The sequence below is a fragment of the Canis aureus genome, chromosome 23 (assembly GCF_053574225.1).
Source record: "Canis aureus isolate CA01 chromosome 23, VMU_Caureus_v.1.0, whole genome shotgun sequence".
Lineage (NCBI taxonomy): Eukaryota > Metazoa > Chordata > Mammalia > Carnivora > Canidae > Canis > Canis aureus.
Window position 1 is genome coordinate 3,097,491 of NC_135633.1, and position 23,283 is coordinate 3,120,773.

At 42.1% G+C, this 23,283-nt stretch overlaps 1 protein-coding gene and 1 long non-coding RNA gene across 5 annotated transcripts in view; one reads left to right on the plus strand and one right to left on the minus strand.

Annotated features, from left to right (window-relative positions):
* Window positions 1–23,283, minus strand: part of BBOX1 (gamma-butyrobetaine hydroxylase 1) — a 59,107-nt gene that overhangs the window by 33,706 nt on the left and 2,118 nt on the right. For both annotated transcript variants that reach the window (XM_077866160.1, XM_077866162.1), the window contains exons 2-3: window positions 17,229–17,482; window positions 15,881–15,995 (exon numbers count right to left, since the gene is read on the minus strand). In XM_077866160.1, the coding sequence (XP_077722286.1) occupies window positions 15,881–15,995; window positions 17,229–17,447 (334 nt within the window). In that variant the 5' untranslated portion in view covers window positions 17,448–17,482. The remainder of the gene's footprint in view (window positions 1–15,880; window positions 15,996–17,228; window positions 17,483–23,283) is intronic.
* Window positions 1–23,283, plus strand: part of LOC144294503 (uncharacterized) — a 52,242-nt gene that overhangs the window by 27,515 nt on the left and 1,444 nt on the right. Inside the window, exons 4-5 of one of the 3 annotated variants that reach the window (XR_013361865.1) lie at window positions 16,187–16,682; window positions 16,969–17,733. The exons of 1 other annotated variant lie outside the window; for it this stretch is intronic. This is a non-coding gene — a long non-coding RNA (uncharacterized LOC144294503). Of the gene's footprint in view, window positions 1–16,186; window positions 16,683–16,968; window positions 17,734–23,283 lie in introns of those variants that run through there. One more of the 3 variants, XR_013361866.1, reaches the window with a different exon arrangement.

Genomic DNA, 23,283 nt, shown 5'->3' on the forward strand with positions numbered 1-23,283 from the left:
AAATCTGAAAGACGGACTTAGAACAGCATATGCGCATTCCTAGAGGTGGGAGGAGTGTTTGCTACAGTACAGCTCCTTCTTCCTCTAATTTCACCTGATAAGAAGCTTTCTCTGAGGTCAAATCGTTCTTTGGAGTCAACAGAAATAGTTCATGGGGAAGAAAAGATGAAAGGTGTGGTCCTGGGATGCATATAAAATGCATTTTGCATAGATCCTTTGATGACAGCACCACTGTAGATAAAGCCAAATGCATTCATTGGCTTTCTAATTCCTCATGACCAAATGCTCATGAAAAATGTTTACTTGAAGAAACAGAAAGGAAATCAAATGGAAAAAAAATAATTTGCTTTGCAAACCAGGCTCTCCCAAAGGAGGCAGAATGTAATTCTGCCAAGGGAAATAACTCAGATATTAATAACTGCCTTCAGGAGACACCTAACTCTAGCTAATCCATTTGATTTCTTTATTTTTTGGAAGAAAAAATTCTGCCTTAGGAAAGCAAACCTTCCTTAACAAGTGACAAATGAGATCTTATGATCTCAATATCATCCTGAGCAGTGCCTCACCTCTCAAACTGGGGGATGTACATCATGTCATAGAAAACAACCTCAAGCCCCCAGTTTAAGAATGAGGAATGGAACAGTGTTCCGCTGTAGTTGTTGTGACTGGAAATCATTCCCTCTTCTTTGATGTCAACATGGCTGTTTCTGCAGAAACAAGGATTTCTTAGGAGTCAGATAGTAGCTTTAGGGGTGAAAAAGTGCCTGCAGGTTCAGGAGGTCACCTCCTGCTCTTCCACCAGCTAGTTAGCCACCAGCTAAACAGCCTATGCAGTCGGTACCAAATGAAATAGGATATGAATAGGGTAAACAATATGGAGGCACAGGGACCGGGTTTGAATCATTGTCCTGCATCTTACCAGCTAGTTTCCTGGTGTCTTTTCTCTTATAAAATAGTCATAATTATATTTACTGTGCAGGTCATCTGTTGACCATGCAAAGAGCCTAGTAGAGTGCCTGGCACAGTAGACTACTGCTATTCCTACCACCTATGATAATAGCTGGTATTTGCTGAGCGCTTTCTAGATGTTAGGCACAGTGCTAGGTGCTTTCCACATGTTATCCTTTAATGTCCACAAAAAAAATTTGCAAAAGATGCTTTCAGCATTCCCAAGTTATAGTGAAGGGAACAGAGATCCAAATCATGCGGAGCTAATGATTTGCAGAGGTAGCTCGTCAAATCCAGGCAACCGATTCCAAAGTCTATAATTTTAATGACTACACATAAACAAGTGATGCTTTGACATACTGTTGTCACCTGTATTTTTATAACCTATGTCTGAGTGTCCATTGCTTCTTCTGTCCCTTACAAAGGAAATCCACTAGATAAAAAAGAAAGCAAAGCAAGTTACACTTAGGACCACTTTGTCAGAACTTGTTCAAGCATGGGGGCTTAAAGATAAATCTTGAATATAACACTCTGTGTTAATTATATTGGAATTAAAAAAAAATTCTATACCTGATCTTAGCCATAAGGCCAAGAAGCAATGGAATGAAAAAAACATATATATATATTTATATCTTTGCTCCTAGGTAGGATTTTAAATTCAGAAAAAGCATGATGAGTAGGTTTCATTATACAACACCACCACTGCTGTTCACCTTTTGTGAAATGAACCAAGGCTTAAAAACCAGCTAGCTTCTCTTCTTTGATTCATACCAGTGTATTTCAGGTTTCCATGATAATTTGATTTTACTTAAGGCCATTATCACATTCCAGAAAGTGTCGGTGACTGTGTGTCAGGGAAATAGAACACATAGAGATTGAAAAAACATTTTCCAAGTTCATATTTTGACTACTTTGTGGATTCAAGGAGGATCTCCTTGGGCACATACTGTATATATATCTATAGACGTTTATAGCATGTTTTAATGAGTTTTTGTTTCTTTCTTTGTTGGTTTAAAGATTTTATTTATTTGAGATTGAGCAAGAGAGAGAGAGAGAGAGAGAGAGCATGAGCAGGGGGAAGGGGCAGAGGGAGAGGGAAAGCAGCTCTCCACCGAGCAGGGAGTCTGATGCGGGGCTTGATCCCAGGATCAGGACCTGAGTGGAGGGCAGATGTTTAACCCGAATGAGCTACCCCAGCCCCCAAGTTTTTGTTTCTACGTGAATTGTTTTCCCATTATAGAATCTCTCTCTCTCTCTCTCTCTCTCTCTCTCTCATACACACACACACACACACACACACACGCACACACGCTATTCTTTGTTTTAAAAACACAGAATGAGTTAGGTTTCAATAAATATGTTACTCTTTACGTGTATAAAATTAACCATATTCACACTGAGACTCCAGTATAAAGCCAGGCTGTCAGTACTCTACACAGTTAGTCTTCCACTATAAGGAATTTCTGATTTACAGGACATTATACTATCAGAGGGTGGTAACCAGGACTTTTAAGTTCTGCAAAGTTCACAATTTTCCAACTAAAGCTCTCATTCTGGCATGGCCCGGCAAGGACTTTACAAAAATCGCAACCAAGGGCCACAGCTCACTATAGAAACTGTGTCCTAACGTGAGCCACTCATACCTTCCGTTACACTAAATGTGACTTTCCGAGATAGCACTGTGACCAACCAGTTTCTAAATTCATCATAGCTTCCAAATATAAAATATTCTAATTTATGGGGGGAAATAAACTATGTTTCAATCCACTGGTAAAATCATTTCATGATAGCTGCACAGAAAATTTAACATTGAAAAGTAATTTAAAAGCACCTCCCCGGTCTCCCCCAACTACGAAACATAACTACCACGGACCCAAGAGAAAACATGTTTGAGTAGAGTAAATCATTCGTCAGGTGAATACATTAAAAGCAAATTTAAATTTCACACGTGGGTCTGGATACATAAACAGTATGGAAAATGACGGAATATTTAAGGCATGAACCACCCTTTCTAATTTAACTTATGGCCTACTAATAAATACTTCCTTGAACATGTGCTTCACACATCATAAAATTTATGAACAAGCTACATGCTGGCTTTCAAGGAACCATTTGTACAGGGGTTTCCTCTTTGGGGTTAAGCATCACATTCCTGGATCCTGAGCTGTATTTCAAAAAAGGAAAAGACACAAAGAAGCTCTTTAGTTCAAGATTCAGGAGGGCAGCATGCTGGGTTGCAATGTGTTCTTTTGCCTTTAGAACCTTCTGTCCGGCGGTGCTGCACTGTGCTCTGGGCGCTGACACAGCTAGTCTAATGTGCTGAGGATCAGCCCATCTCTTATTCTCTCTTCCTAGGAATACTTTGCAGGGACCCAGCCAAAACCAAAATCCGACCCTTGTAGAGGAAAATACCTGGGTGGAAATAGGGCTTTGAGTCCCTTCCATGTGCTAAGAGGAGACTGCCTCTTTGGATATTCTTTTACTTCTTGTCTGGTGAACTCAACACGTATCAAGAATCTGGGGGCCCCTGAGGTGGCTCAGTGGTTGAGCATCTGCCTTTGGCTCAGGCCGTGACCCTGGGGTCCTGGGATCCAGGCCCTCATCGGGCTCCCCATGGAGAGCCTGCTTCTCCCTCTGCCTGTGTCTCTGCCTCTCTCTCTGTGTCTCTCATGAATAAATTAAAAAAATATATTAAAAAAAAGTATCTGATCACTTGTCCTCTCTTAGACTCTGAGGTTTTCTAGAAGCTGACCTAAGGTGAGGATCTGAATGCAAGCAATGTATTGAGGAGATTTCCCTGGAAGAACTAATAGGAGGTAGGGACATTAAGACTAGGAAGGAAGCTTCTGGAAATCATTCTAATGAATGGTTAAAAGAACTGCTGGACCATATGGCAATCCTGTAAACTATAATTGAGAGTTGTCCTACCCGGGGACAAGCAGGCTGGGGTGCACAGGCCACCCATGCCTACTCCCATTGACTGCTTCTCTAGGCACTTCTGGGTCTTTCTGTGTTAGTCAAGCCAGAGAAAACCCTCCAGCAGAGTGGCAGCCCTGCACAGGCAAGTGGTGGAATCCATGGGAAGAGGACTGAGGGGCCACGGTGGGGAATTGCCCGCCTCCGCGATGCCCTCCTCTAGGGCCAGTAAGAATCAGCTAGATGGTTGTCCCCTGTGGTCCCCCAGCACCGAAACACACCTCCGTCTCAGCGCCCTCCACATTACGCTGAAATGATCTTGTACTTATTCAACACATACTGGTTGAAAGCCTTGCGATTCTAAAGAGGTCACATTAGTGAATAAAAACAGATGTGATTGCACATCTGCTTTGTGAAGGGAAAGGTGAATGAGCAAACAAATACATAAAAACACTGTAGCAAGTGCTACGGAGGTAACAAATGGGGCGCATTGGCAGACAATTGGGAGTGGGGTGGGGGACCTAGCTAGACATGGCAGTTAAGAAAGTTCTAGCTAAAGAGATGCTACTTACGCCAGATCCCAGGGGGTGAGAGAAGGCAGTCATGAAAAAGCCAGGGAGAAGTGTGGTGTGTCTCAGTGGGAGGGACAGCAGGAAGATGGAAAATCTCTCCTCTTTTGGGAGGAACTCAGTCACTAGGGCTAGAACCCAGGCAAAGCGAAGGACGAAGGATGGGAGACAAAGCAGAAAAGCAAGCAAGGGTCAATCAGGCCAAACTTCAGCTCATTCTTCCACTAGGACTGCAGGTTCCCTGCAAGGGATGGAGACTATGGCAGGTGTCTTTACTTCCTCACCTCCACAGCCCCTGCCTGCCCCCCAGTCCCAAGCACATAGGCCAACGCTGGCAAGCAGTAGGTTTCCAGAAAACCCAAACGTTCTGTATCCCAAACAAACCTTTGCTTATTTTCTAATGAGGACTAGAGACTGGAAGCAACCCCTGAAAAAGAAGATTGTCTGAGCACTCTTCAGTATTTTAAAAGATGGAGAAATCAATAAAACTTTTTCCCTAGGGTCTTGATAATCCCACCAAATTCAAAAAGTCTCCGCGAGAATGTATAAAACACACTTCTACACGGGTTTATGTTGCCTGAAAGGAGAGAAACACATTTTTGTTTTGGACTAGTAGGTACCTGGTGTATTCTAAATGCTTAGCCCTATGACAACAGTGATCTTCTAGGTGGAGAATCCAAGAACACATGATAAAACAAGGCAGGGACCCTAAAAGGCAGGGTGTGATGAGTACTTGAAAACCGAGAGCTAACATTTATCGAGCACTTAGGATTCTAGGCACACTTCTGAGCACTTCACAAGGATCCATTCATGTAATCCTCACAACAAACCCTATAACAGAAGTCCTAGTATCGTCCATTTCATTGATGAGAAGACAGGCCTAAGGATCTTAGATAATTTGTGTAGCATCACACAGCTCATGCTTGTCAGGGCTGGGAAACCCCACAATTACTGTGATTACAGAGCTTCAGGAAGGGGTGTATGTTGAAGGAAAACAAACACATACGATGTCAAGAAGGGAGATTTTTATCTCAGCCGTCCCTTAGAATTTCAGGGCAAACAGGAAATTCAGTTTTACCTTTTGTTCATGCTGTGACTATCCCCTATGACATCCATGAAAAGGTTATAGAAAACCCTCTTGGTCACTTTCCATCGTGTATCCCACATAGATCTCCCTATGGAGTGGTCCATATTGGTTCCAGACAGTTCCAGTGGTCACACGCTTCTTCCTCATGCTAACATACACTCTACTGCTGCCACCCCTCTTTTAGGCCCCGTGCTCCCTAATCACACAGAATAGGACAGTCCTGGAGATGCATATAAGCACAGCTACCGGGCTAAGTTCCTCTAAATTCAAATAGCTCTTGGATTACCCAGGTTTTTCATGTTTTATGGCTTCCAAGCCCTGCCCTGGGCTCTCTGCTCCCCGTTGTATGATGTGCTCGAGTTTGCTGATGCTCTCCAACAGCACTGGTGTCTGAAACCAGCACTAGATGTGGTCTGGCCCATGCCCGCACAGTGGGCTCGCTGCCTCGTTTTCATTCATGCAACCCAAATTTAATTAATCTTTTTTTTTTTTTGTCTGTCTCAACTCTGTTGACTCAGATTAACTTTTTAGTCAACAAAAATGTATAAAAATTGTCTGTCAGTCATGTCTTCTTTTCCAAAGCTAGTTCACTGAGAATGTGTGAAGCCTGTGTAGAGATGGGATGCAGCTCCAATTTGTTAGGGACATTGTGTCAACGTTAGTAGCTTGAGGTCTGAGGGTGACAGATCTGGATTCAAACCTGACTTCTGAGACTTCCCATCTGCAAGAACTTCAGAAAGTGATACACTATCTCAGTTTGGTTATTCCACCCGGAAAATACAGGATGAAAATGACTTGCGGGGTTGTTATGAAATGTGAATGGTACGCTGTCTATGAACAATTTCACACAGTGTTCCTGATTAAATCTGCACATGAACCAGAGCCACTGAACAGGAAAACACACCACCAAGACTGCTCTTATTGTGTGTTTGCTAACGTCTGCGTAACTTTCTCTTACTAGCTGACCTTTTCTCATGTTCTCCATCCTCAAACTATCCACTTCCTCCTCCTACTTATGCTCAACTGACAACTTTGCTACTTATTTCGGTGAAAAGGTAGAAGAGAACATCCATACATCCCCACCACCCCCTGTGTCTGTGTCTTCATGGCACTTGATATGCTGTAGATGTATTTGCAAATTTATATATATTATACATAGTGTGTACACACATATATATATTTAAAAATATATATATTTGTAGATTTATTGATTTTTTTCTCCGACAGAATGTAAACTCCCTATAAATAGAGTCTTTCTCTGTTTTGTTCACCACCGCATCCCCACCACATAGAACGGTACCTGTTCTAGAACATAGAAAGCAAATATTTGCTGAATAAATTCATAGTGCATAGTAGGTACTCAATAAATGACACCTTTACTAATATTAATTATTTCCCTAGATTAGTTATTCCCCAACTGGCTAGTGGGGAAGACGGTCAAACACACAGGACAATGACCATTCAGTGCAACAATTGCGGTGACGCAGAATGAGGAGCCCACACAAATCACAGGAACCACATGGAAGAGGGGAGAGTGACGGAATGGTATTTAACAGAACAGATGTTAAATCTTGGCTCCGTTGTGTGTTTGTGTTGTTTCTTTGATTTTGGACTAGTTACTTAATTTTTATCATTTTCCTTATGTGTAAAAGAGTTATAATACTAACGCTGCTTTTGTGAGGTTGTTGCTAGGATTTTTTTTATTTTTTTATTTTTTATTTATTTATTTATTTATTTATTTATTTATTTATTTATTTTTTGTTGTTGCTAGGATTAAATAGAGCAATAAATAGTAGCTACTGAGGCCAGTGCCTGACACAGAGTAATGCTTTCGAAAAATGCGAAGAAGGAAGACTGGAGAAGGAGTAGAAAAGGCAGAGGAAGAAGAGGGTGTATGACGTTGGTAGTTGGTAGTGGAGGTAGTGAGATGTGGATGGATTCTATATTACTTTGACTGACATCTAAATAACAATAGATTTTCTTGATAGACTGGATGTATGTAAAAGAGATCAAGAGGATGGTCCTGCTCCCAGAGAGATGGAATTGCCTCAACTAAGATGGGAAAGACTGGAGCAAGTTTCTCTAAAATCATTTGTACTGTCAGGGGGGCTGTCTTACCTCCGGTTTCCTCATTTGGGGGGGGGGCTCCAAGTAAATCACTTTATAAATCCCCTTTTGGTTTCCATCATATATTTGGATTGATCGATTTATTCTAGAAACTCCTATTATGCTCTATTGACGTTAGGGCTTCGAGACTCTGTGCTTCCTTCTTGAATGAGCACATTGTTCTCTTTAGATAGATACCTTCCCTTTATCTTTGTTACTGAGATTATCTGCTTTTATATGGTCATGAGATTGTAGCTAGTTTGGGTCAGAGATTTTTTTTCCTGAAGATATTTAGCTCCTATGTGGAAAATGTCTGCTGATGGCTGGTATTCTCATCTGTAGCAGTCCTTAGCTAATAGACAACACAGCCACTTTCTCCCAAGTTTGCTGATCGTCCCAGCTTCAGCAAATATTTCTATGTCCCTGATTGCAATTAGGTTCATAGTTGACCAGTCTTTTCACTTCTTTCTTAAATTTATTTAAATAAATAAAATAAAACCTCTGCCAAGTAGGTGAAATTTTGGCTCAGATTTCAAATCAATGCCTGAGCAATTAAAATCCCTCTCATAGCAAAGATTCACCTCCAAGCCACCCTCATGTTTTTAGTCAGGAACATGACATGATTATTCTCCATGTAACGGGAACTCAAACAGAAGATATTGTCATGTCACCATTATTTATTTCTCCTTCCGTCCTTACCCAAATACTCTTTTCTATGCCTCTGCTCCTATGTTCATCTATGTTCATAGCTGTCTACTTTGGAGGAAAAAGGGAACAAGCACCTACATTTCACCATTTAACTCTCTACATTCCAAAACTGAGAGGCATTACCTTTCTACATATGAAAAAAAAAATGAGGTTCAGATCATTTATGAAACTAAGTTCACAGAGCAGAGAGTCAAAGCCAGCTCTACTGTCTCCAAAGCCTGTTCTCATTCCATAACACAATGTTGTTTCACAGGTGAAGAGCTTTCTTGACCTACCACACTTGACTTTCTCTCCTAACAAATTCTAACAAAATTCTTTTTTGAAGAAACGGGTATGCTTCCATTGTTATGTTACAGCCTTGCACTTCAGTATTACCAGTGAAATGAGATCTGTTTTCTGGGCTTTCTTTCTTATCTGTACTTTGTAAATTGGCTTAGGGATACTGTAAATATAGGGTACGATTGTTGGCAAAGGGTTTCAATGGGATGCGAGGTGGGCCTTGCAGAACGGAGAGGTGAAGTTTGGCCAGAGAGAAAGAATGGAATAAGTGATCTAGGAAACAGGCAGAGTTTAGACAAAATCTACAGATTTGTGGAGGGGGCGTCAGGCTGGGATGATTGAAAAGCTCCAGTGAAGACCTAGGACTTTATCGTGCTGCAGTGAGACAGCAGAGCCAGGCAGAAGAGATTTGAAGGTGGGCATCAGAAAGATTACCCTGCAGGGCTGTGCAAGGTGGGCGTGAGCAGAGGCCATGTTATTTTAGTAATCTACATAAGAGGTGATAAAAAGCTCCAATTAAGTTGTTGGCAAGAGTGACAGCCCATACAATCGTTTCTCCCTATAACTTGTTGAATACCAGTCTTCTCTGGACAAGCAGACCATATACATAGGAGCCTGACAGCCAGTGGGAGTAAAAGAGAAAAATTTCACTAACAGAATTCTGTATTTTTAATTTTAATTTTAATTTTTTGGGAAACTGATATACTGTTCAAGAGGGTCAAGCCCCTCTCAGAGCTGTTCTCTAGTTATTTATAGTGCTTTCGAGGGAGTGGTGTAAGGATGAAGTGAATTTATATGTGAAGTATGACAGTGCTTTTCACCCAACCTGGCACTCCTTAAAGTTAAATAGGTGCTATCTCTATCATACAGATAAAGGTGGTGGGGTACAGAAAAGTAAGTTGCTCAAAATCGCACACCTAACAAGGCCACGGGTCAAGCACACTGATTTTCGTGCAATGTTGCTCTTTTGATTAAGAGCAAAGTTGCAGATTAAGAAAAATACAAAATTTTGAGAAAAATAATAAAGTTAGGGAATCCATTGAGTGGAGTAGAGCTTAATAATTATTTTTTTGTTTACTAAATTAGAAATCAGGCAAATTGATAGAATGTATAAATAGCAACATCACTTGTTTTAATCTTTTTTTCCCTGTAGAGATAGAAAAATTGAAAGAAAAAATAAATCAATTTTTTTTTCCATGGGCACATTTGAAAGTTTGGGATTGGAATTCCAAGGAAGGAATTTAAGTATAATAAAGATATCTATTATCCCAAAACTAAAGTTGTGTATTTCAGTGGTCTGCCATCTTGAAAACGCAAAGTGGAACCAGAGTGAGAAATAATAGCTTTTAAATCAGTTGTCCCATTTTTTTTTTTGACTGGTGAATCTCCTGATGTGTAGGTCCTAGCAAAGATGACAGGTTAAGTATACAACTTATGCATAGGTTTGGGAAAAATAAAGCCAGCATATTAAGTAATCCAATTTTACTTCTTGAAATTGCCACCATGTGGAATTTTCTAAATTTATAAATTCAAAATTTGCCATCCAATAGCCATATGCTATAAAATTCATTCCTGGGCTGTAAGAAAAAGCAAACCTAGTTTGTGAGAAACTGAAGCTTTTCCCTCATTTAAGAAAGCCCACTCTACTTTTACACTCTTTGGAAAAAAAAAAAAAAAAAAGCAAAGAAAAACAGAGAAAAGAAAAGAAAAAAATTTACTTTAGTGTAATAACAGAAAATTACTTTTCCAAGAGTAAAAAATGTTAGTATATTTTCCTTAATTTTGAGTGTGGTAAGTATACTGAGAAAATGGGAAAAGGAAACCTACCACAATAATTCTTCCTTAAGATACATTTGTTTTAGGTTCTCAAAAATAGCCACAGACTTTTTCAAGACTTTTGAAGACACCAGCTTTTTAAGGTCCTGTTTAGCAGTAACATTGGGTGATGCAATGGTATTTTCCTCTATGAAGTTGTTAAGTAATTAAAAATTGATTTTTTAAAAAATCAAAAAATTTTTTCTTCAAAAGAATGTCGTTAATGTTTCTTATCTAAGAATTCTTAAAAGTAATAAGAGAATATATGGACTCTGTTTTTCGTATTTCTGTAATGTACCCAACTGTAAGATAGAGTTATCTTTAATATTTATTTCTGAGAATGTGGTTATGTGTTTTCTTGCTGGAAGTATAAATGGAGATAAGCGAGGATGAAAGAAAGAGGATTTTACCTAAAGTTTAGAAATGAATTCCCAAACTAGGCAGATGGCTGTGGGAACATCCACCAGGTTAGTGGCGTCTGCTGCATAGAGGGCACTGCAGGGCTCTTCTCAAGCTGTGAGCCTCCCACCTCAGCCCACCGACAGGACAGGACGAGGGAGGCTCCATCCCACGTCGGGATGTTAGACTCTTTAGATAGTATGTCCGAGTTCATCAAGTACATGCAGACACTGAGTAGAAGAATAAATGCCTTGTAATTCAGAGAAAAATTGGACAAACTGGAAGACAGCAATACGGCACAGAGGAAACAGGGAGCAAAACACACATTCATAAACTCACAGACATTCAAGACACGCCTGTGTGTGTGAAACATTACAGGTTTCATTAAAACCCCAAAGACATTTCTCTGAAACTCACTAGGTCCATTTCAGACAGGGTAGGCCAAAGGAACAGAGACTGGCTTCTTACACAGACGACGACTGAGCCAGTCTCCCACCTGCACACCAGAGTGTGAGCCTGGATGACAGCAGGCGAGGGATGCTGACTAGTTCTTTCTCGAGAAGGGAATACATCTGGGCACAAGACATGGTGGCTTGACTGTTCTGATGCAGCGGATTGGTTTTGTTTTGTTAAGGTTGATTTATTTATGAGAGAGAGAGCATGTGAGTGAGGGCAGGGGCAGAGCGAGAGAGAGGGAGAATCTTGAGCGGACTCCCCGCTGAGTGAGGAGCCTCACACGGGGCTCAATCCCCAAACCCTGAGGCCACGACATGAGCAGAAATCAAGGGTTGGATGCTCAGCTGGCTGAGCCACCCAGACACCCCCTGATGCAGCTTTTTCAAGAACTGTTCCAAAGCCTACTAACGGCAGCCCTGACACAGCTGGGGCACTCCGAGGCAGAAAAAAAAACATACTCCCAGTCCTTTTTGTAATTACCAAGTAGTAGATGAAGCAAATACCCTCACTCCATTCCTGACTTGCACTGCAGATTCCCACCTGTAGGACTTCAAGAATGAGTCAAGTGTGGAGCAAGGCTTAGGGAACGGGGGAATTATCAGTGGGAGTTAGACATATGTATTGTGTTCATTACTTGTTAATTTAAAAAAATAGTGATTTTTGCTTTTTTAACCAGATCTGTTCTTCCTGCCATAATAAAAACCTTCATTTTCAAGGAAATGCATGGCTTTCTGCAAGAAAGGGGGAGCTCTGCTTTTTCTTCCCCCTGCTATGGGAAAGGCCCAGAGATTTTAGAGGGCCCTGCGAGTTATATGAGAGTTTTGACTCCCTCTTGTGGCATGTTCCTTTTGAAACAAAAGGGGGGCTTATAGCTATGGACTGATGAGTGGTAATTCAACTAAATAAGTAGGTGAAGATTCACTCTGCTATAGTGAATTGAGGGGAAATGTTCTTTTCTGACTATGCAATGTACTCAGCACCTGGGCTGCTGAGAAAAAGTGAGCAGACTGCTTCCATGGAAAAAAGAGTTTCTTCAAATTGCAATCTTTTAAACCTCAATTTGACATGACAAATATTAAAGTCAGAGGATAGTATACAAATATTTTAGTACCAGTTCAAGTAGATAGAAAAATGAGCATTCATTCTGATGCTGAATATTAATAAAAAGAACAAGTCTTCGGGTTCCTATATATAAGATCATACTATATATTGATTTTTCCCATTTTAGTCCCATCTATCATGTTTTGGGAATTTTGATTCTCAAAATTAAGCACAAAAATGAGTGTATAATCGCTTCAATTTGACATGGAAGCTAAAATACAATTACATTCATGAAAATCTTCATATCTCCAATGTTTTATTGGAGTTTTCAATTTTCATTCCTATGTTTGGAAACATTTACATGCTAGGCTTCAAAGTCAGCTTTTAAATTGGTGGAGAATAGGGAACGAGGCCAGCTACCTCCTCTCTTACAGGTCAATATATGTTTCTCTTGGATACAAAGTCTTTCCCATCATCTCTGCTACTCCCCTGGCTTAAGTTCTCAATGCCTCTTGTTGGGCTATTTCTGGGCCATGCTATGGTCCCCTTGCTCCCCGCCCCACTCCCCACGCCAATCCATCCAACACAGGTGACCATGACCAAGAGTTTCCACCACAGGGCCACTCGCTCCACTCTCTTCTGTAAGAGAAACACAAGCCAAGAACCAACGGGTACTACCACAAGATGGGAGAACCCAACCAGAGAAAGAGGAAGCTAAGACGATCTTCACAAGCTTGTAAGTATTTTAGAAATTATACACATCTGGTCAAAATCAAAATGATGTAATTCTGAAGATGTAAAATGCATTCAAAAGAAAATGAAGCAAACTTCTTAAACGTACAGAGATATTAAACTCGATTCTCTGGCCCTATAGGAAGAGATTCAGCCTGGAAACAAATGGAAGGAAATACACTTGAGCTCTATGTTGAGAAATGTCCTTCCCATGGGATTTTGGATTGAGCTCCTTCGTAGGGCATGATGCTGCTTCAAGGTTTGGCCACTTCCTTCTTCCCTGCTGCCTTAACGATTTGAACTTCACTAATATTAAACTAATTGCAATTTCCAAGCCTACCCTACTATTTTACACATCCACTATTTCCTACACGCCCTTTTCTCTGTCAAGACTTTCCTTACTATCTTTGTCTGATGAACCAATCTTTCAAATCCAGCTCCCGTATCACCAGGCTTCTGAGGATTATTTTCTTGTCTCTTCAGATTTCTTCCTCTACGTTATAATTAACCTTCTCTGCATGCTTTCATGTACTTCAAATAACATATTATACTTATTTGTTTTCATGGCTGGGGCCCCCCTCCTAGACATGATAAATCCTTGAGGACAGAATCTGTGTCTTTTTTTAACTTGGTATTTCCTTACAGGGTTTCCGGCACAAAAGAGATGTTCAGTATATGTGCAACTGAATAGAAATTTATGAGGGAATGACTATTATCCATGTCTTCCTTCCAGCTGCGGCTGTCCATTGACAAGAGTTGTTTTGTTTGGTTTTTCTGGCTCATCATTATGCATCTTTTCACTTTTTGAGTTCGACAGCTAGTGCCAAGGGAAGATCAAGGAAAAGTGGCCTGCATCTTGATGCCAGATTTTAAAAGTCTTCCCTCGCTCTAAAGCAGAAGAGGGAACATGGCCACTGGGGATGAAAAACAAAATCTTTTCACAAAGGTAACTGGGTTTGTTTACATGTTCTGGAGTATCAATGTTCAAAGAAATATGCGATGGCAGGACAATGAGGTGTCAAGTTCTACAGGCAAAAAGCCATAGAAGGAATATTCCAAAGATGGCCTGTCGCTTTCTCCTTTACCCCACCAAGTGCACAGCTTGAGAATGTATTTTAAAAATCTGATCTTGTTTTAAACCATTAAAGTATTTTCCAGGGTCTAAATAGCAGCCAGTTCTCCGTATATTATTCATGACTGCAGCCTGTCAGTGTGACTTGTTTTTTCCACTACTTAACTGAGTGTAGTATCATTTCCATTTTGCTACTGCCCGATAGTCCTGAGAAATGGAAGCTATAAAACTGCATTAGTCGAGAAGTATTAGTGGAGGAGGGTGGCTGTATCTTTTTACAAAGCTTAAAAGCTTACGCTGTAATAATAAAACGTTGGCTTTCTCCCCTCCTCGAATAATCAAAAGAAGAACTTGAAGGAAATGAAAGCAAAATCCAACAGGATTACAAAATCGGGGCAGAGTTAAGGAAAAATATTTTGAGTACCAGAAGAAATCTAAAATAAATAAAAAATAATAATACATTCGTGAAAGTGCTATTTGACCCAGATAATTGCTACTCAGTTATGTAACTGGAGACTCCTTGAAGAATCTAGCAGTGCACACACCAGGGAAGGCCGGATAAACATCTTTCCCCAGATGCCCATCTGGATTCCCCCAGCTAGCTAGCTAAAGAAGAAAGCGGATTCCTGGCAGTTTAGACAGAAAGCACGAGAGCAAAACCTGGTCAGTTGCCAGAATGATGAAACTAGGGACATAGAGGAACCCAGTTCTGGACCGCACGGGCCTGTGCCTGAACAGGAAGGGGACAACGTCGCGCCCTACCGATGACCATGGGACAAAGCAGAGCTGCGTGGCTCCAGCTCATTAATTAGTGACATCTGTTAACCCAGGAACCTAGCGTTTGAAACCACTTACTATCCATGTTTGAGAATTCCGGATCTGAAAGGAGGAGGTGAGGTCTCTGTCTTGGTGCATGACCCAGAATTCTCAGAAGGGGTGTTGCAGAATTCAACAAGGCTCATCCAATATATCTGGTCAACGGTGGAAAAGGAAGTTCAGGGAGACCTGCCTGGCCAGTGTGCTTGTAGAAGTCAAGATTCTGCTAAATACACAGGAATCATGATATTTTCAGAGTTTTTCTTTGTCCCATGTCATCTTACGATACAAACGTTCCAAGTATACAGAGAGGACATAATTAACTTTTTACCTGTATTGGTATTTCTTTTATCCTGTCTCTCAGTCAAGAATAATCTTTTTCCACCAGACCCAACTGTGGCAGATTTTCTGAACATTTTTGTGGTCACACATTTACATTTTCTTGAGACCCATCCATCTCTCCCCACACAAATGTGCTAAGCACACACAGCATGCGTGCACCCATGCACACGCTCCCATTCTCATTTGACAGTATTGTAGGGGAATCACATAATTTTATCTGTGGGTACCCGGCTAGGAATTCCCACTTTGTCGATTTTGTATTGTTCTGGCTTTAGATAAAAATAAGAAGGGCACGTCTGCTTCCCCCACCTACTCCTTTGCCGCGGTCACTCAGGGAGTATCCAGTGTGCTGGGTTCATGTTAGACGACAAGGGGACAAGTTTGCTGTCCCTCTTCTCTTCCTGTCTCTTTAGGATGTCTAGAACTCGTCTATATTTCCTTTCATCCTAACAAATGCTCTGCACTGGTAAATCATTAAACATCCCGCATAAATTACGATAAACGTCTTAACCAAAGCACAAGGCTTTGAATTGGCTTCTGGGCAAAATGTCTTACAAGTTTTTAAAAGACATTGACGGTCTTGGTCAAGGTTACCTGGCAAAAACAATTCTCTCTGGAGTTTTTCCCTGGCCTGTTGTGAAAAGCATCTTTTCTTCAGCCAGTCAGCTTCAAATTCACTGCAATGCTCGTTCGGCCACGTGATGCAAACCTGGTAACACAGAAAGCGAGTGTCACCTTGTATTCTGCGTACATGCCCTTGGGTTCCCTGTAGCTGTTTCTGAAGGTCACCTTAAGATAATCAGGGGATGCAATTAGGCTTTAGTCTTTTATTTATTTATTTTGTGTGTGTGTGTGTGTGTGTGTGTGTGCGTGTGTGTGTTTTCACATATGTACTTGCAGGCCTTGGAAGACAAGCAAGCTGAATGCCAAGGGGATACAGGTGTGGTCAGAGGCCTCTTGGACGCCACGTAAGAAATAAAACCGAGCTAGATGCGGAGTTCTTGTGCTGTGGCCTCTACACCTGTCATTTCCAAACGTCCCGTGATGACTTGAAGTCAGACATCACGGAGTTCACCCCTCTAGGAGTGTCAGAACTCGGAGGGATGATGAGGAGACACACCATCATCATAATCAGTGACAGTGACAACCGCCCCTTGTCCTGTAAGACGAGCACCACAGGCGTAACTCTTCTCGTCCTCGTGCGACTCTAGAAGGAAGGAACTACTAGTAGTCACTTTTTCAAGTGAGGGACGGAAGGGTAAATAGTGGTTCTAAGGTCACACAGCGAGTGACCAGTGAACCCTGGGAATAAAGTCCTTGAGCCCAGATGGCGACAGGAGTCGGGGGGAGAGCCGTGACCTCGCTGGTCACACTTGCTCTCCTGCTAACTCTCCTGGTGAGTCTGGGAGAAACACAGGCTGCTGGCCCCATCCAGTCTGTGGTTTTGAGAGCTAGGGTTTTGGGGAATCCTAAAACAGGCCTTGCCTATCGACTCTCTCATTTGACTCAAAACGCGTCCATCAGTCCGCGTTTCTGGGTGCTCACTGCGAGCCAGACACCGGGGTGAGCGTTTCCACCCACATCTTCCCGCTGAATCCTCGTGTCGCCTCTACGGATAGCCGTGCTAGTAGCCCTACTTTACAGGGAGGAACTAAAGCCCAGAAGCATTCTTTTTCTTGTAGAAGTCACCGGCCCGGGTCTGAGGCTGTCACGCTCTGAAGGAATGCTGAGCCACACTGCCACAGGAGCAGAGGTACAGATGGCAGTGACGATAAGAGAAGCCCCCTTTCACCGAGCGAGCTTACTTTGCACCAGGTGCACGTGGTTCTCTAGTATTTTATATGCACAATCAAATGACGAAGAGGTCACTATTTGAGTTATCGGAGACTGGGCCCTTCCTTCAACCTGGGAGGGAAAGGAGGGAGAGTTTAGAGCCGGTTACCTTTCTTCTGTCGAATGTCAAGCCTTTAATAACAATGTTCACATCAAGAGCTTCGACGAGAAGTTTCCGTGCTTTTGCCGAGTCCAGGTAGCAGTCGGGGCACTGGCAGTTGTCTCTCAGCCATACAGCCGGGTAGAGAGACTCCGCGCCATCGTGCCACAAGATCTGCATCAGATGAGCCCCGTCCAGCACCTCTGCCTTTTGGATGGCACAGTGCATGTTTCTGCTCCTTGCAGGTGAATCCTGTCAGCCACCTGCCGCGAGCGACAAATCCCAGTTACAAGGAATCTCAGGCAGATCGAGTCTGAACGCGACTTCTAAGAGTGCGAACAATTCAAGGGGACTCTGGCTCCTGCCGTTCGGTCGGCTGCCAGAGTTTGGGGTTTGACTTATCAACGCTGGGACCTTTGTTCTGGGGAGAGTGTTTCATGTGCTGTAAACAGAAACACAGTGGCTAAAAGTAAATAAGATAGATAAACATGCTGAATCAGGATCCAGAGGAAAAGAGTTCTTTGTGGGTTTTTTTCCCAGAAATTTTAGATAAGTTCCGAACCAAGGACATACGCACTTTCATAATTGTGTTTGCTTAAAAGCTCCGAAAATTTCTTTTTTTTTTTTTTTTTTTTTTTTTAAGATTTTATCTATTTGTTCATGAGAGACACAGGAGAGAGAGAGGCAGGGACCCAGGCAGAGGGAGAAGCAGGCTCCATGCAGGGAGCCCGACGTGGGACTCGATCCTGGGACTCCAGGATCACGCCCTGGGCCGAAGGCTGGCGCCAAACCGCTGAGCCACCCAGGGATCCCCAGAAGCTCCGAAAATTTCTTAAGGGAGAAAAATACCCCACACATTGAAGGTACAACTAATCATCTCTGTGCTATTTTAACTGACATTCAATTGCACATGACTTTTGGGGGAAAAAATGCTTTTAAGATGCTAAATTAGTACACTTGTTCTACTGAGGGGGATTTTAATGCAATTTATTTATTCTAGGAGGTACTATCACCCAGTGCATTGTGCTATTTCTCTTCCATCATCTACTTTTTTACTTATACGTTTCATTTTCTAAATGCAGTATAAAAGTTCCCAGGCTCTGCGAGCAACCCACTCTTGTCTCACTTTATTTCTCTGGGATTTTTATGTTTTAAAATAGTGTGCCTCGATATTATGGTTAGTTTATTTTTTAAAAGATTTATTTATTTGAGAGAGAGTGAGAGAGAGAGCATGAGCAGCAGAAGGGGCAGAAGCAGAGGGAGAAGCAAATCCTCACTGAGCAGGGAGCCTGACGTGGGGCTCGATCCCAGCACCTTGAGGTCATGACCTGAGCCGAAGGCAGATGCCTAACCGACTGAGGTACCTGGGTGCCCCACGTATTCTGGTTTAGTTTAATCTAAACCTTCACTGAGTATTTTTATGAATCTTCATCTTCCTTAGGAATCCATGACTTCTTTTTATGAAGAAACACACCAAATTTTGAGGGCATGAAGTATTTATAGGAAAGAAAATCAAGCGAAAAGAGAGCCACAAGGCATTGCGGACTGAGCACCTCAGCGTTGACTATGATTCCATTAACGACTACATATTTGGCCTTCTGAAATTGGGTCGACGTGTCAGTGTTCAATTGTGTCAGTCTCACTCCCCTCGCATATAATATTCTAGGATTTCAGATTGACAAAGAAGAAGTAGAACACCTTCACTTGTTCCATATAATGATTAGCTCCTCATTAGCAGAAAGTGACACTTGACCATAGAAACGGGACTTCGCTGTCATGGGATGAAGGGGAGGCACATCCACACACACACACACACACACACACACACACACACACACACACAGTGACTGCTTAACAGGCCCCTTCTACGTAGTAGATCCCGCCCCCCTACGTACCAGGTACCGCAGTAGACACTGGGAGATTCAAGGTCAGGCAGGACGAAACAGCTCGTGGCCTTCCTTGAACTTACAGATAGGAAGACTTTATGTGCCATTAACGTAACTTTAAAAAATACTTTCCATTAAAAGAACACAACTTTCAGGTGATAGTTTTACATATACCTCCTCAAATCATTAACTTGGATGATTTAGGTTATGAAGCCGGGCCAAGACAAGAAAAGACTGTTTTCTGCAGTTAGCTCAACCACACTAAAGTTACCTAATGATAAAAAGAGAGACGCAATTGGCAGGGCTTCATGTGCTTATGCTTACTCAGGTACCCTCGTCCAGTTTTTTTTTTCTTAATACCTTACAATAGCCACAGGGCAGTACTATGACCTAGAGAAATCATCAAAGATATTATTTAGTTCAAACTTGGGCATTTACCTCATAGATTTCGAGTAAGGGGCTCACAGGAAGTGCAAACATAAGCAGAATGGGTAGGGCACCTAATTTCCCTGATAGCATAAGGGGAGGCTGGCAGGTTTTTCCTTAAAGGTGGTTTCAGAGGACAGTGATGGTTCCAGTAAGTACAGAATAATATAACCAGGTCCTTAAATAACGTGCCATTCGTAAGGACAAGAAAAGGAGAAATGTTGTGACTGTTTAAGTCTGGGGTGACAAATATTTCACGCAAAAGGACAGACAGCACATATTTTTGGCTTTCCAGGCTATCTACAGTCCCTAGCACGAATTCTTGTTTTTATTTTTTAAAAATTTGTAAGAATGTAAAAACTCTTCTGACCTCCTAAGCTGGACAAAGCAGGCTGCAGGCCATACTTGGCCCACAGGCAAGACCTTGCCTGGCCTCAATCGGGTTTCGGAAGGCGCGCTTCCATTACGGTGGTAGACAATCATACTTCAACACAGAAAACAGATCTTTCATTTCTCCTTGTATATAAAGTTAAACACATCATTCAGATAATACTAAGCCCCTTCTTTTGGCCAGCAGTGCTGTACCAGAAAGTTCAAAGATCACCACGAGGTTCCAGAGTTCGAGAAAAAGTGAGGTAATTACAAAAGTAAGAATGGCACCCTGAGTTGTCTGAGAGGCTCCAGGACACCCCCGTAGAGAGAAAGTGTATCTGAGGAAGCCTCCCGGGATGGGATCAATGCTTCTGAAGGCACATTGACTCCTCACTCCTATCGACGCCCATACGGACATGTGCCTCTGTGTACCAGACATGAGGCTATTATAAGTCTTCTTTGTATAAGGCTATGCTTTTCCAGTGGGTGGCAAGCCGACGACAGGTAGAAAAGGTTCTGGTTTCATAGCAAATAAACATCAACATGGAAGATGGAGCGTCCACAGGCAAAACACAAGTGGGGACAAAAAATACATGCACGTATCCTAATTTGTTTATCTTGTTATTTATTCTTGTTGGTACTTAACCTGATCTATTTATAAACCGAGGGGTTGTTCCCTTGCTCAAACTACCTGCCAAGAATCAAAGGCAAAAGACACCTCAAAATATCAACACACGCTGAATAAACGTACGTGGCTTCCAAACTCACCTTCTCTATATTGAGACCCAGTTACCTTTTTCTGTTTGAGAAAGAGAGAGATGGAGAGAGAAAGAGGCCATGGGGGGGTGGGGAGGCTGGGGGAAAGGGAAGGAGGGAGGGAGAGAGAGAGAGAATCTCAGGCAAGCTCCACACCCAATGCAGAGCCAGATGCCAGCCCTGAGATCAGGACCTGAGCTGAAATCAAGAGTCAGGACGCTTAACCCACTGGGTCACCCAGGCGCCTCAACAGAGCTACCTTTTAAGATACATTCGACATCTTGGTCCTGATGTGATTTCAAAACCGTGTAGGACGTGTTTATCCCACTCTACCAGTCCTTCAGTTACAGTCCACTAAAATCACGTGTCTCCTTCATTCCCTCTTTCTCCAAGTCTACTCAATTTCTCAGCCTATTCTTTATAACGTGGGGTCTCTTGATTCTGTACCTTTCAGGATGCATGGTTACTTTCTAGGTTATCAATGTCTTTCAAAATGTGGGACTTTGAATTACTACATTTCTAGTGTTAAAAGAGAGAGAGAGAGAAATGAGTACCTTAATGAGGAAGGATTTCTTATTTTTTATTATTTATTTATTTATTTATTTATTTATTTATTTATTTATTTTTTACCTTGAGAGTTTGGAAGAATAGTGGTAACTGTTTATGGGATCTTAGGATAGAGTAACCGGGTTGGTTGTACAGTAAGAATATTGGTTTTAGTTATATTGACAGTAAGCTGACAGTACTAGTAATAATAGTAAACGTTTTATTTACCAAATGCCTTCTTCATGCCAATCACATGCTAAGTGCTTGACAGACGATAACTCCTTGGATCTTCATCATAACCCAATGAAACATGTGCTGCGATTACCTGAATAGGCCGCAGAAGAAAGAGGCGAGGGGGTGTCGGCCTGCAGATGGTCCGCAGAATGTCTTAAGCTCTCCAAGGGAGTGAGACAATTAAGGAAAATATAAATTCTTTTCATTTATTTTTATCACCAACATCCCACGCCTGTCAGTGTATATTCCGGACTCCACTCATTTTCTATGACGTGTTCATTGACGGGTTGGAAGAAGTTTTGGCTGAACGGATTTTTACAAAACTTGGAACTCGATACCTTGATTCTTGATGGATACCTTGCGTGAAGGGTACATTTCCCACGACCACAAACGTTGTCCCTGTCCTCGAAGACGACACGGTGCCCATGTCCCCCTGACTGCTGCAAGTGCTCACACCTACAGGCATCTGAACCAAGCAACACTAATTACATTCCAACCTGCCATTTGAAGCTTTCCGTCTCCCTCTGTCGCTCTTTTCTTTTTCTCTTTCCTTTTTTCTACCTAACATGTTTGAACTGGAAAGGAAAAAGCACACTTCCAGATATAGGGGAACCTGATGCCCCCGGCCCCCCGGCCCCCCACCAGCCTGCTTGGCCAAATGGATATGCTGAGGAGGGTATTTCAAGGGAGGAGGTGCTTTCGAGACCAGTGGCTGATGGGAGCTGCCCGAGGCCCAGGCAAGAGTGTGGAAGAACAGGAAAGACTTGGGTGTTGCTGAGGCTCGATTGTTTGGGTGTCTGTGAAGGAGCTTGCCGGGTCATTTCTACTCTTCACAATCCCTTTCTCAACTCATGACAAAGGTGAATGGTAATCCAAACAAAAGCAGAGAGAAATGGGAAAACTGTTTCCCTCTTTAACCTGTCTTGTTACTCAAAGCTCTGTTGGGCTTTTATTCTATGCGATGAACTTTCAAAAAAGAGAAAGAAAAAGCAAGGATCACCAGTATTTAAAGGCAAATTTTTTTCTGAAAAATTTATAGGCTTATCCGTGAGTATGATTTGTTGAAATCTGGTTTTCCATTTAGCCCACGTGACCTGTTCAAATTGAAGCCCTGTGGAAGCATCATAGACGTGGAGTTATCTGATCAACTACTGTGTTTTTTCGAAGAGGAGGAAAAAAAGAGAAAAAGGAAAAAGTAGATGTTCCCAGCTAAATATATATTAAATATATACTTTACCAATGGGTCCTCTTTGCTCAGTTAAAGAGCACCTATAAAACAAAAACGTCTCTTTCTTTCAGGACTTCTTACTTGGCTTCTCCTTACAATTACCATTTGGCTTATGAAACAATCAGATTGGTTTGTGTGGGAGGGAGTAGACTTGCTTGTCCTGAAAAACAGATCATGGGGCAGGGGGATTCCAACCTGATAGGATCGATTTCTTTTAATTTAATCCCAGCACTTGGGGTGTACGCGTGTGTGTGTGTGTGTGTGTGTGTTCCTTCCTAACTGACTCACCATATTTTTCCCCTTCAGAGTTATGGAAGTTTATTTGGGGCTCCTGTTTGGCGCAACTAAATGGTCTGTTTTAGAGATTACCCTACTTCAGCAATGGGCGTGGTTCTCTCCTTTTAAAAATTTTATAAATTCAAGTTCTGTCAGCTGGTTTTCTCGAGCACAGTTTGGAAACTCAAGGAAGTAGCTCTGCAAGTTATTTTATGCCTTGATCTTGGAAATGAAAGAACTCAGAACTCGAAGTCTCCGGGCCTGAGAGAAACAGCTCGTGCTATCACTGGGCTCAGTGCCCTCATCTGATAGGCGAGCATGACGGACGCTCAGATGCTGG